Below are 13,440 nucleotides of genomic sequence, written 5' to 3'. Positions count from 1 at the left end.
TTTGGAAGAGTTAGAATGATTCACGTAAGAGTCAGACTACTGGCGGTTATCTCCATGATTACATCAAGTTCATCATTTTTGGCTTGGATACTTTCATCCTGTCGGATTCTGTTTACAGACAGAATCAGGTCAAATAAATTATTTAAATGCATAAATATTTGTTGATGGTTCACCTGTAAGGTGAGAGAGTTGAATGTATTTTTTCAGCTTTGACGTTCTGTCCTTGTAGAAAAGAGGAAAGAACAGTTCCAGGAGTTATTCATTCAAAACACATGTATTGAATTTATTGGACGTCGACTATTCCCCAGGCACCTTCCTGGACACTGGATTAATGCATTAGAAGCTAGAGTCAGGATACCTGATTCCTTCTGATAGCTGTGTATCTTTGTGAAATCACTTACCCAGCTGAGCCAAAAATTTGTCCTGTGTAAATTGGAAGGTATAATAATACCATTGTCCCATAGGATTTATTGTGAAGATTAAAAAAAAATCACCTTTGATAACGTAGGTGAAAGCATTTTGTAAGCAGAGTATTATACAGATATGAATAATTACTATGGATTGAGTCCAAGACTGCCTTAGCTTTATTCAGGAAACTGCACTATTTGTAACCCAGTGATTCCTCTTTCTGGAATTTTATGAATTCTCCATTTCCTTGGTCCTGTATTCCAGGTGTCTAGAGGCGAGAAGGATTAATTGTCAACTTAAACCACTGAACCTTAACCCCCAGTTTTGTTTTGTGTAGGATAGCTCCATGGACAGAGAAAGCGAGGTATTGCCTTTAAATTTTTTTGCCAACAACGGACATACTAGCCCTTTGGCTTCTTTCTGCCCTAAAATAAGATGGCACCTGTGGTTGGCGCATGCTCCTTGATGCCCTGACTCCGCGCACCGCGACTCGGGGGCGCGCACGTCAGTCACGGACGTTGGCTGACTTCCGGTGGTACCGAAGCTGAGTTTCCGCGGGATCGGGCAGGCTGGTGAGGGTACTGGGTCGTGTACCGTGGGGCGGGAAGAGGCAGGTGGGAGCTGGACGTCCGGGCGAAGGATGTCCAGGCTAAGGCGGTCGGGTCTGAGGGCTGGTGCGGGGTGCGTGACAGAGGTAGGGGAGTGAAGGCGTGTAGCTGGGAGTGGGGACTTGGGCCAGCGCTCGGCGGCGAGGTCAAAAGCACAGTTAGGACCCCTTTGTGAAATCTTTTCCCAGGAGGGGTCCGCGCTGGGCCTGCCTCCGGATTTGCATTCATTCACTGTCGGTCTGACGGCAGTTCCCAAAGGTGGGGGGGCTCTTTAGAGCCTCTGCTGCCTTTGAAGTGCCGGAGCTGATCCCTGCACGCTGCTGACTTTGAATAGTAGCTGCCTTTCTTTTTTTCTTTTTTCCTCCTTTTTTGGACCTCAGTAATTTATCTGAAATATAAGACTCGCCTGAACTAATCCCACTCCCTTTCATTCTCTCTTTCCATTCCCTTATCAGCGAAATCTTCAGGTGTTTATTGAACTTTAATTATCAAGATAAGGACATTAGTTGATTTGGCATGGGTGGGGGAATCTCTCCTAGTGTCCTGGAGAAACTGAATTAAGGAGGTTTAAAACTAACCTTATAGTTGAGACTCTTAGAAATAACTTTATTTTGCAGTCCTCTAGTCCACGCTTTCATCTAGTCCCCTGGTAGATGGGCGTTCAGGCCTTGCTTCAACATTGTCAGTGATGAAGAACTCACTGTAACAGGAGGGAGATTATTCTATTCTTGGACCTGTTGTATTGAGAATAAAGTTTTTTTGGGGTAGAAAGATGCAGTCAGTTTCCATATAATGCTCTTGATCCAAGATGCATAGAATAAGCACAGAATAGGAAGTTCATACACTCTTTCATTCATTCATTCGAGGAACATTTATTGAGTATCTACAATAGGGCAGATACTGCTGAGTACTAGGCGTACTAGCTGCAAAGAGTCCTTTCCCTCAAAAAGCACATTGTTTTGGGGCAGGATGGTGGGAAGGAGACAAGAAGCAATCATAAAAGTGGTAAGTATGAAAAAAGAGGTTTGCAAATAGCTGCTATGCGAACATAAGAGAAGATACCATCCACTTTAGGTTAGTGTTGCCATTAAAGTATGATAATTGGAATTGAAGCCAAGAGTCCAGAAGTAACATAGAGAACAGTTAGGAATCTCTTTCTTGTTTTCAACACAAAATTTCTGTTAATATAGTCTAACCTTTTTAAACAACCACACTTTACTTTTGGATTGTTTCTGTTAATGGAAATACCTGTTTATGAAAGCAACAATAGCAAACATTTATTGATCTAAGAAATTGCTATCTAATGATGTAGGTGCTATTTTTATTTCATTTTATAGCTGAAGAAACTGAGATTCAGTTTAAGTAACTTATGCAAGGTCACAAAGCTGGAGAGAAGCTTGACTCCACAGTTTGCTTTCAGCATCACGTTATTTTGCCTCGCTGATGGTAATAATAATAACTAACACTAATCACTTACTATTTAATTCTTATAACAACTGCATGAGGTGAGAACAATTATTTTTTTTACAGTTGAGGAAACCAAAGTTTGGAGAGGTTAAGTCACCCAGCCAAGATAACACACTAATCAGTAATAGAGTTAGGATTTGAACTCAGGCAGTCTAACACTGTCTCTCACCTTCCACCTAATGGGACATTGTGCATTTGGTGTAAAGTACCGTGTTGATGATTGAACATGAATAAGTGAAAAGATCTGAGGAAATGTTATTATCATTAATTAATAGGAAGGTGATAAGAACTTGCCTTTATCCTTTCAGGATGGAACAGAAGTGGGACTTGCAAAATGTTGCCCTGTAAGAAGAGAAGAACTACATTGACAGAGTCCCCACAGCATCAGGGCAACCAGGAGGAAGATGACTTAGACCTAGAGTCAGCTGTTAAACCAGAATCTGACCAAGTTAAAGACCTGGGGTCAGTGTCAGTGTCCTGGGGTCCAAGTTATGGCAGAGCAGCTGGCCTTGAAGTGCAGTCTGTGCAGGATGCAGGAAGTCAGCTTGGTATGGAGGACCCATCTTTGAGCTCTGGGATGCTCACCCAGGACACAAATACACCAGTTGTAGAAGCTGTCGATGTGGCCATCTCTCAGGGAGTCACCCTACCTTCCTTGGAGTCTTCCCAGCCCCTAAATATACACATTGGTAAAGGTAAACTCCAGGCCACTAGTTCAAGGAGAGGGAAGAAAATTACACTCAGGCCTGGGTCACTTGCTCAAGAAGACAGAGGTGATCATCTTATCGCAAAGGAGCCTTTTTCAGGAGATCCTAGTGAAGAATTCAAGGAAGAAGGAGGTAAGATATGGAAGGTCTTAGGTTACATATTCCTTGTCAGTACCAGCTTGCCATTGCCTTTGCTGTTGTCGTCGCACTCTCTGCAGTGCCTTTACAAAATAGCGTTTCTGAAAGAGGATGCTGATTTGCTATGGAATTGGAGCTGTGGTGCTTGTAAGGGTCAGCGTTGAACGTTATGAATGGGTGGAGACTTTCTTCTCCCCTGCCATTTCCTGGATCATCTTCTGTATCCTTTTCTTTCCTTTCTCTTGTCTTTTCATCATTTCTGGAGGGATGAACTATGTATGGCCTTTTGTGATTTGGTGAGTATTTATGAAGTGGGCCTTGAGGAGGGGCAGTGGCTTAAAGGGAGAGACTGCTGCCTGCATCTACAGAGGTGACATAACCCTTAGGACTTGAAGGATGAGTTGTGGTTTGATGGACTGGTGGCATGGAGTATCTTAGGCCAAGAACAGTCTGGGCAGAGGCAGAGAGGCACAGAGGCAGAGGCTGAAGAGGTAGTGAGAGATATCTTCAGAGTGGTAGATTGTGTTTAGATTGTGAAGGGCTTTGTTTTTCACACTTAAGTGTTTCAACTTTTCCTGAAGGTTATAGCCAATTAACAAAAGAAGCAGAAGGCATAGTTCTGACCTCAGAAAGCTTATAGTCTGGTTGGGAAGACAAGACACTGCTCCAAATGAATTATGGATAATTCATTTGGAGCAGTTTAAGATACTATGTGATTAAGTGCTAGTGTGGTACAAGTAATTAGGATTTTTGAAATCAGAACTTGGATTGATAGGATTGGACGGATTGGGGTGAAGGAGTGGAGGCAGAATAGCATTTTCTACAAACACGTAGAAGTGCTGTGTTTGTGTGGGAGGGTAGCAGGGCTTCAGATAGAAAGGATAGATCCAGATTACTATACAGAGCCATGCTGCTATGCCCTTGAGACTGTATAAAGTATTGGTGTAGGATGTTGGCAGTAAGGATAGAGAAGAAAGGGTATATCTCAGAGACATTACAAAGAAAGAATTAATATTACTCAGAGACTGATACCATTTAAGATAACTGGACTTGGGGATGGTGAAGCATGCCTTCACGAGGAAGGTATTTGAGGGGGTTGAAATGAGTTCAGCTTTAGATATATGGAGTGTGAGGTGCCATCAAGGAAAAATAGAAAATTGAGATTGGAGTTTTCTCAATCTCAGTTGGTAAGAGGTAGGACTAGAAAAGTGTTAATTGTGGTTCTTCTTCATGGAAAGGAGCATGGAAGAAGATGACAGAGAAGGGAAAACTGGAGAAATAATAGTGGAAGTCAAGGAGGGAGGAGAGTGTTAAGAACAGATACATCATTTAAAATTTAGTGACAAAGGAGATACAATGATGCCTGAGAAAATATTACATTTAAAGGTTGATGATCTTTGAGAGTAGATTTAGGAGAGTCTTTTAGAAAAAGGAAATCAAATGATGGCATTAAAGAGGGAGGGATGAAAGCCCCAGTAATAATTTGTGCCATGGGAGAATGGAAATCGCTAGAGGGGGCGGCAAGACTATGGAACTTTTTCCTTGGCTAGGTTGTATTAGTGATATGAAGACAGGAGGAAATGGAGGAAAATGCAGGATTAAAGTGCTAGAGAAGGAATGTAAAATTAAGTAGGGGTTCAAAGTCACTCACCTATTGAGGAGTGGAATCTAGAGATATTTTCAGTGGTCAGTTTGCAAATATCCAAGTGTAGATAAATAAACATTTATTTTTTAGGATTATCTGTAATACTACTACCCCGTTGATTCTCTCACCTTGTACTTCAATTAGCTGTATATACAAGTAATACCAGTAAAAGAAGTACATTATGAGTCCTTTTTTCCCCCCAAGTAACTTTTTTCAGCCAAATAGAAATGTCACATAAAAAGCAGAAAGGAGGAAAGAAGGAAGATTGAAAATTCGTACATGTGCGTTTTGGAAAATATTGAAAAGTTGAAAGAAGAAAATAAAAATCACCCATAATCTTACTGCTCAGAGTAATTACTGTTATAATTTAGTGCATATTCTTTTCGTTGTTTTGCTTTCTTTTAAGTGACATTTTGGTTTTTTTATTATGATTATGTGGGGGAAGAAAACAGAAAAAACATCTAGGTTATTTTGAAGTGTCAGCATTGTGTTATAATTGATATACACTGTTAAATCTTGTTTCTAGATTGCAGCTGCTAGTGATTAAACCTTTCTCTATATTGATGTTTATTCTCATAGAATTTTAATTGTTCTTTTAAAATTGATTTATGGACCCTGATTTCAGCTTAAGCCGTTTTTTCCTTTCTTTGCCTTCTAAAAATGATTTAGGCGGATTTCAGCTTAAAATTAGTTGGTTTTTACAGTTTTCAGCTAATTATTTTCATGTTATCAATTTGAAGTTGTTAGACTGGCAGTAAACAAGTTACAGCTGTGCTCTGAATAAGGCTTTTACTTCTCTCTCTTACCCTTCTTTATTTCTTTATTTCTTTGGCTGCATTGGGTCTTGGTTGCGGCACGTGGGATCTTCATTGCGGCAGGCATGTGGGATCTTTCGTTGCGGTGTGTGGGCTCCAGAGCGTGCGGGCTTAGTTGCCCTGCGGCATGTAGGATCTTAGTTCCCCTACCAGGGATCAAACCCACGTCCCCCTGCATTGGAAGGCAGATTCTTAACCACTGAGAGGTTAAGAGTGGGAAGTCCCTCTCTTACCCTTCTTGACTTCTCTTTCTAAGGTCTTTGGCATCTAGCAGATTGATAAGAGGAAAAGAAGAGTGGGATCCTAGGGGGTTCTGTAGGAGGGGAATTAAATTGAGAAGCAATGAGATGGGATCAGGAAAAAAAAGTTTGCAGAGAAAAGGAATATCTTCTCTATGTAGAGTATGGTGCAGCTGATAAACTGTAGGGACAGTTTTGGAGTAGTTCCAACTGTTTGAGGTGGAAAAAGTATCAATGGAAGCTCTACCTACCAAAGTGAACTTCTGTATTTTGCTTAGATGTAAAGATTCTGGTATGTTTGTTTAAAAAAATCATTTGCATCAGTTCAGTTTTTAAATGTTAGACATTAATTCTAAAAATTATTAACAATTGTTGATTAATGAGAAAGCTCTGCTGTGCTATTGATTTAATTTCCTCCCTCTTATAAGAAATGTGCCTGAGAGGAACTTTTTTTTTTTATAAATTTATTTATTTATTTTTGGCTGTGTTGGGTATTCGTTTCTGTGCGAGGGCTTTCTCCACTTGCGGCGAGCGGGGGCCACTTTTCATCGCGGTGCGCGGGCCTCTCACTGTTGCGGCCTCTCATTGCGGAGCACAGGCTCCAGACGCGCAGGCTCAGTAGTTGTGGCTCACGGGCCCAGTTGCTCCGCGGCATGTGGGATCCTCCCAGACCAGGGCTCAAACCCGTGTCCCCTGCATTGGCAGGCAGACTCTCAACCACTGTGCCACCAGGGAAGCCCCCTTAGGGGAACTTTTGATTTGTTGGATTTAGAATTCAACTCGTTGTACAGTCCCTATTAAAACCACAGCTTTTAGCCTTTTTGACATTGTGAATAAATCATGGGCTCCTGAAGTAAAGGAAGTAAGATTGAGAGTAAATAGAATTAAGGATTCATTCATACTTTAGTTGAAAATAAAGGCTTTTTTTCTTTGTTGACAGGGTGTCCTTCAATTAAAAATCTTGTGTATACCAGTTGAAACTGCTAATGTTGATGGGATAACAGTCTTAAAAAGTGTTATCTGTTTTGAATGGGGCTCAGTAACAAATAATTTGATCTCTTTATGAAAAACAATTTTTTTCAACTATGTAATACACAAACATGGGAAAAAAGTTCCTAAATGCAGAAAGTACACAGGGAAAAGTTAGGCACTCTTTCACTTTGTCCTCTTGTTTTCCAAGTTCTCAGAAGCAATCACTATTTAACAATGCCTTGTGTATATTCTATAGATCTTCTGTGTATACACAAGCCTGTATGTATTCTTGTTCCTATGACAGCTTGATTCTAATGTTTGCTTTTGATATTGCATGAATGTTTCTTTGTCTTTTTTTTTTGCGGTACGCGGGCCTCCCACCGCTGTGGCCTCTCCCGTTGCGGAGCACAGGCTCCGGACGCGCAGGCCCAGCGGCCATGGCTCACGGGCCCAGCCGCTCTGCGGCATGTGGGATCCTCCCGGACCGGGGCACGAACCCACGTCCCCTGCATCGGCAGGCGGACTCTCAACCACTGTGCCACCAGGGAAGCCCCTCTTTGTCTTTTTAATGCCCCTCTCGAAAAATGGAAAGAAAGGTAACACTCTTTAAGAGTTGAGGTGAGGAGAGAATTCCCTGGCGGTCCAGTGGTTAGGACCCAGCACTCTCACTGCCGGGGCCCTGAGTTCCATCCTTGGTTGGGGAACTAAGATCCCACAACCCATGCAGCTCACAAAAAAACAAACAAACAAGAGTTGAGGTGAGGAAAGGAGAAAGTTGTCTAATGAACTGTATAACCATGTATTTATAATGTTATGGTGATTTTTACTCTAATGCTTTGTAAGATTGATCTTACAGAGTCAGAAAGTTCAGGACATTTTATAATGTATATCTTTAAAAAATTTTATTTATTTTTGGCTGCATTGGGTCTTCGTTGCTGCATGCGGGCTTTTCTCTAGTTGCGGAGAGCGGGGGCTACTCTTTGCTGCGGTGCACGGGCTTCTCATTGTGGTGGCTTCTCTTGTTGCAGAGCACGGGCTCTAGGTGCACGGGCTTCAGTAATTGTGGCATGCGGGCTCGGTAGTTGTAGCTCGTAGGCTCTAGAATGGAGGCTCAGTAGTTGTGGCGCATGGGCCTAGTTGCTCTGCGGCATGTGGGATCTTCCCAGACCAGGGCTCGAACCCACGTCCCCTGCATTGGCAGGTGGATTCTTAAGCACTGAGCCACCAGGGAAGTCCTATATCATTTATAGTTGATTAAATGGTCATCTATATAAAATGTCCCTTTGTTACCAGGAATATATCTCCCCCCACCCTACAATTACGGATATGATCTTTTCATAGGGAAAAAAAATGCATGTTAGAACTAGAAAGACCTTAGCGATTACCTAGTTCAATTCCCTGACATTACCGATGACTAAATTGGACCTGAGCTTTGATTTCAATATTTTTCTTAGGATACTGTCTTTAAGAGAGAGGAATGCCTGTATAGTAAATGCATCATTAATGAAGTTATCTAACTAAAAAGGACTTTATAACAAGATGCTGATTTTTACAACAGAGTATAATTGAGAATGGACAAAGTGTGGAGCAATATTTGTGATTCTTCCAGGAAAATCTCAAATGCATTCTGGAGGGGAGATGCCTTCATTACCATCAGACAGTCACTCTGCAAAACCAGCAGCCCAGCCTAGGAAATCATCTCAGCCAGATGTCTGTGCCTCTCCTCAAGAAAAGCCACTCAGGACTCTAGCTCACCAAGCTGAGGAAGAGATAGAGGATGGTGGACTCTTTATTCCAATGGGTAGGCTTTCTTTTCTTTTCTTTGAAAAAAAATCCTCTTTATTGAAGCATAATTTGCAGAAAACTGCACATATTCCAAGGTATCCAAGTTCACTGAATTTTCAAAGATTGAATACACCCATGTAACCAGCAACCAGATCAAGAAATAATATTACCAGTACCTAGAAGTCCTTCCTTTCATTTATTACTGACACCCACCCATGGGTAACCATTATCGTGACTTCTAGCAGCACAGATTAGTTCACCTGTTTTGTACTTTATGTGAAATATGAATATGTTTTTTGATTGCCTTTTCCCACTCAACATTATGTTTATGAAGTTGGTCCACATTGTTGCATGTACTTGTAGATTGTTCATTTTCATTATGATGTAGCATTCTGTTGTTAGAATATTCTATATTTTCCTTATTAATTCAATTCTTAATGAGTGAATACTTTCCAGTTGTAGGCTACTCTGAATGGTGCTGCTGTGAACATTCTACTGTAGATCTTTTGGTGAACATATATGCCTAATTTTTGTTGTGTGGAATTGCGAGGTCATAGGATTAGGCCTCCATAAAGTTTTTTGGAAACTATATATATATATATATATATTTTTTTTTAATTTATTTTATTTATTATTATTTATTTTGGGCTGCATTGGGTCTTCGATGCTGTGTGCGAGCTTTCTCTAGTTGCACTGAGTGGGGCTGCTCTTCGTTGTGGTGTGTGGGCTTCTCGTTGTGGTGGCTTCTCTTGTTGCAGAGCACGGGCTCTAGGCACGCGGGCTTCAGTGGTTGTGGGACGAGGGCTCAGTAGTTGTGGCTCTCGGGCTGTAGAGTGCAGGCTTAATAGTTGTGGCGCACGGGCTTAGTTGCTCCGCGGCATGTGGGATCTTCCCGGACCAGGGTAGAACCCGTGTCCCCTTAATTGGCAGGTGGATTCTTAACCACTGTGCCACCAAGGAAACCTGAAACATTATATTTTTATTGTGAAATATAACACATACAGACGAGTGAATAAAGACTTCTTTATTTAGCTTAACAAATGGTTTTAAAGTGAACACTTGTGATTTCTTTTTCTCATCGCAAATAATAGACCTCCATTGCTATGTAGGTTAGAAGTTGTGATAGTGGGCATCCACATCTTATTTCTGAACTTGTGGGAAGGTGTTCAGTATTCCTTATTATATGTGATGATAATTGTAGGCTTTTTATAGATATATTGTATCAGATGATGGAAAATTTTTTCCTAGTTTTCTGAGAGTTTTATCACATATTGAATTTGGTCAAATGCTTTTTAAAAATCTCTATTAAGATTATTGTATGTTTTTTTCTTTATTCTGTTTTCTTTTTTGTTTTTTTTTTGTTTTTTTGGCCGTGTTGTGTGGCATATGGGATCTTATTTCCCTGACCAGGGATTGACCTCGTGCTCCCCGCGGTGCTGAAGTGCAGAGTCCTAATCACTGGACTGCCAGGGAATTCCCTCCTTTATTCTGTTAATATGGAGAGTTACACTGATTATTTTTAATGTCAGATTTATTGAGATAATTTTCGTACAATAAAATTTTTTCAGTGAGTTTTGAAAAATGGATATAGTTGTGTAACTGCCACTACAATCAATATATGGAACATCTCTCTCTAAAAGTTCCCTCATTCCCCTTTGCAGTCGTTCATTTTCAGCCTTTGGGAACCAGTGATCTCAATTTTATTCTTACAGTTTGGCATTTTCTACAATATTATATATAGGTGTTATACAGTATGTATGTAACCTTTTGAATCTGGTATCTTTTAAAATTTTTATTGAAGTATAGTTGATTTACAGTATTGTGTGCATCCTGTATCTTTCACTTCGTGTAACGCTTTTGAGATTAATTCATGTTTGTTCTTCATTGCTGAGTAGTATTCTACTGTATAGATATACCACAATTTGTTTATCTGTTCACCAGCTGATGGACGTTTGGGTTCTTTCTCGTTTTTGCCTGTTATGACTAAAGCTGCTATAAACCTTCACATGTAGTTCTTTTTTTTTTTTTTTTTTTTTCTTTTTTTGGGCTACCCCATGTGGCATATGGGATTTTAGTTCCCCGACCATGGATTGAACCAGTGCCCCCTGCATTGGGAGTGTGGAGTCTTAACCACTGGACTGCCAGGGTAGTCCCCACATATAATTCTTTTTTTAAAAAATAAATTTATTTTGTATTTTATTTATTTTTGTCTGCGTTGGGTCTTCGTTGCTGCCTGCGGGCTTCTCATTGCAGTGGCTTCTCTTGTTGCGGAGTATGGGCTGTAGGCATGCGGGCTTCAGTAGTTGTGGTGCACAGTTGATCCGCGGCATGTGGGATCTTCCTGGACCAGGGTAGAACCCATGTCCCCTGCATTGGCAGGCAGATTCTTAACCACTGCACCACCAGGGAAGTCCCTGGTTCTTTGATAGATATACGTTTTCATTTTTCTCGGGGTAATAACTAGGAGTGGCATTGCTGGGTCTTACAGTAAACGTATGTTTAAACTGTGTCTAAACTGTTTTCCAGAGTAGCTGTACCATTTTACATTCCCAGCAGGAATGTATGCAATTTACAATTGATCCACATCCTTGCCAGCAGTTAACAGACTTTTTAATTCTATCTGTTCTACTAGGTGTATTTCCTTGTGTTAACTTGCATTTCCTTAATGAATAATGATATAAAGCATATTTTCATGTATTTATTGGCCATTCATAGATTTTTTTGGTAAAATGTTTGTTCATTATTCTGTTTGTCTATATTCCATTCGTAATTACTGCATATCTTGCATGAGATACTTTGAAACTACGCATATATCCTTTTTCTCTTCAGATGTTTCCCCCCTAATTTTAGCCTCCTTTGGTAGATCCCCTGCAACAATTATAATGCTGATTTTTTTTTTTTTTTTTTTTTTTTTTTTTTGCGGTACGCAGGCCTCTCACTGTTGTGGCCTTTCCCGTTGCGGAGCACAGGCTCCGGACGCGCAGGCTCAGCGGCCATGGCTCACGGGCCCAGCTGTTCCGCGGCATGTGGGATCTTCCCGGACCGGGGCACGAACCCGTGTCCCCTGCATCGGCAGGCGGACTCTCAACCACTGCGCCACCAGGGAAGCCCTATAATGCTGATTTTTTATTTCTGTTGTTCCTTTTACATTTATTAATTGGCATTTTTCTGTAAAGAAGAGCAGTCCCTTCTCCCTCATTTATTTATTCAGTTTTTATATGAGTGTGGACTCATGGATGTTTGTTTTATTATTTGAGTTATAGTGCCATGTTATCATTATTTATTTTGCCCGAATGGTTTCAGCATTAGCCACGAGGAACTACTTCAAGGTTTTTTTGGTTTGTTTTTTGAAAATTTATTTATTTATTTATTTGGCTGGGTCGAGTCTTAGTTGCGACATGCAGGATCTTTTTTGTGGCATGCGGGCTTCTCTCGTTGTGGTGCGCAGGCTCTAGAGCATGCAGGCTTAGTTGCCCCTCAGCATGTGGGATCTTAGTTCTCCGACCAGGGATTGAACCCGTGTCCCTTGCATTCGGAGGCGGACTCTTAACCACTGGACCACCAGGGAAGTCCCAGGTTTTACTTTTACGGATTATGCTTTCGTGTTGTAAAAAGGAACCTTTGCCTAATCCAAGGCCACAAAGTTTTTTCTTCGTGTTTTCTTCTAGAAGTTGTAGTTTTACACATTACATATAGGTATATGTGATCCATTTTGAGTTAATTTAAAAAATTTATTTATTTATTTATTTCTCTGTGCCAGGTCTTAGTTGCGGCAGGAGGGATTTTCGTTGCGGCACGCAGGATCTTTTCAGTTCTGGCATCTGAGTTAATTATTGTATAATGTGGGAGGTATATTTGAGATTCTTTTTTTTACCTATGGATGTCCAGTTGTTTCAGCACTATTTGTTGAAAAGATTTCTTTCTCCATTAAATTACCTTTGCATCTATGTGAAAAAGTCACTACTTGTGTGGGTCATTCATGGACTCTCTCTTCTTTTCCATTGGTCTATGTATTTAACCTTTCACCAGTGTCGCAGTCTTGAAATCAGGTAGTCTGTGTCTTCCAACTTTTTTTTTTTAAACAAGATCATTGGGCTATTCTAGGTACTTTGCATTTCCGTGTAAATTTTAGGATTGGCTTGTCATTTTCTTCAAAAATACTTGCTGGTGGGCTTCCTTGGTGGCACAGTGGTTGAGAGTCTGTCCGCCTGCCGATGCAGGGTACACGGGTTCGTGCCCCGGTCTGGGAAGATCCCACATGCTGCGGAGCGGTTTGGCCCGTGAGCCATGGCTGCTGAGCCTGCACGTCCGGAGCCTGTGCTCTGCAACGGGAGAGACCACGACAGTGAGAGGCCCACATACCGCAAAAAAAAACAAAAACAAAAAAAGGAAAACATACTTGTTGGCATATTGATCGATAATGAAACTGTCGATCAATTTGGGAAAGTCGCTGTCTTTTTTTTGTTTTGGCTGCACCATGCGGCATGTGGGATCTTAGTTCCCTGCCCCGGGATCGAACCCCTGCCCCCTGCATTGGGAGCGTGGAGTCTTAACCACTGGAGTGCCAGGGAAGTCCCGGGAAGGTTGCCATCTTAACAATACTGAGTCTACTAATCCATGAATAAGATATATTTCTGTTTATTTAGGTTTTCAAAA

The 13,440-nt window shown here is 41.1% G+C and overlaps 1 protein-coding gene across 4 annotated transcripts in view; it reads left to right on the top strand.

The window, feature by feature from the left end:
• The first annotated feature begins 927 nt into the window (after positions 1-927).
• GON4L (gon-4 like) overlaps positions 928-13,440 on the top strand; it is an 87,345-nt gene continuing 74,832 nt past the window's right edge. For 2 of the 4 annotated variants that reach the window (XM_079904680.1, XM_079904683.1), the window contains exons 1-3: positions 928-980; positions 2,792-3,322; positions 8,609-8,800. In XM_079904680.1, the coding sequence (XP_079760806.1) occupies positions 2,818-3,322; positions 8,609-8,800 (697 nt within the window). In that variant the 5' untranslated portion in view covers positions 928-980; positions 2,792-2,817. Of the gene's footprint in view, positions 981-1,130; positions 2,022-2,791; positions 3,323-8,608; positions 8,801-13,440 lie in introns of those variants that run through there. The other 2 variants (XM_079904681.1, XM_079904682.1) reach the window with 2 other exon arrangements.

This window comes from Stenella coeruleoalba, assembly GCF_951394435.1.
Source record: "Stenella coeruleoalba genome assembly, chromosome: 1".
Classification (NCBI taxonomy): Eukaryota; Metazoa; Chordata; class Mammalia; order Artiodactyla; family Delphinidae; genus Stenella; species Stenella coeruleoalba.
This window is presented reverse-complemented; position numbering and strand designations above follow the sequence as displayed.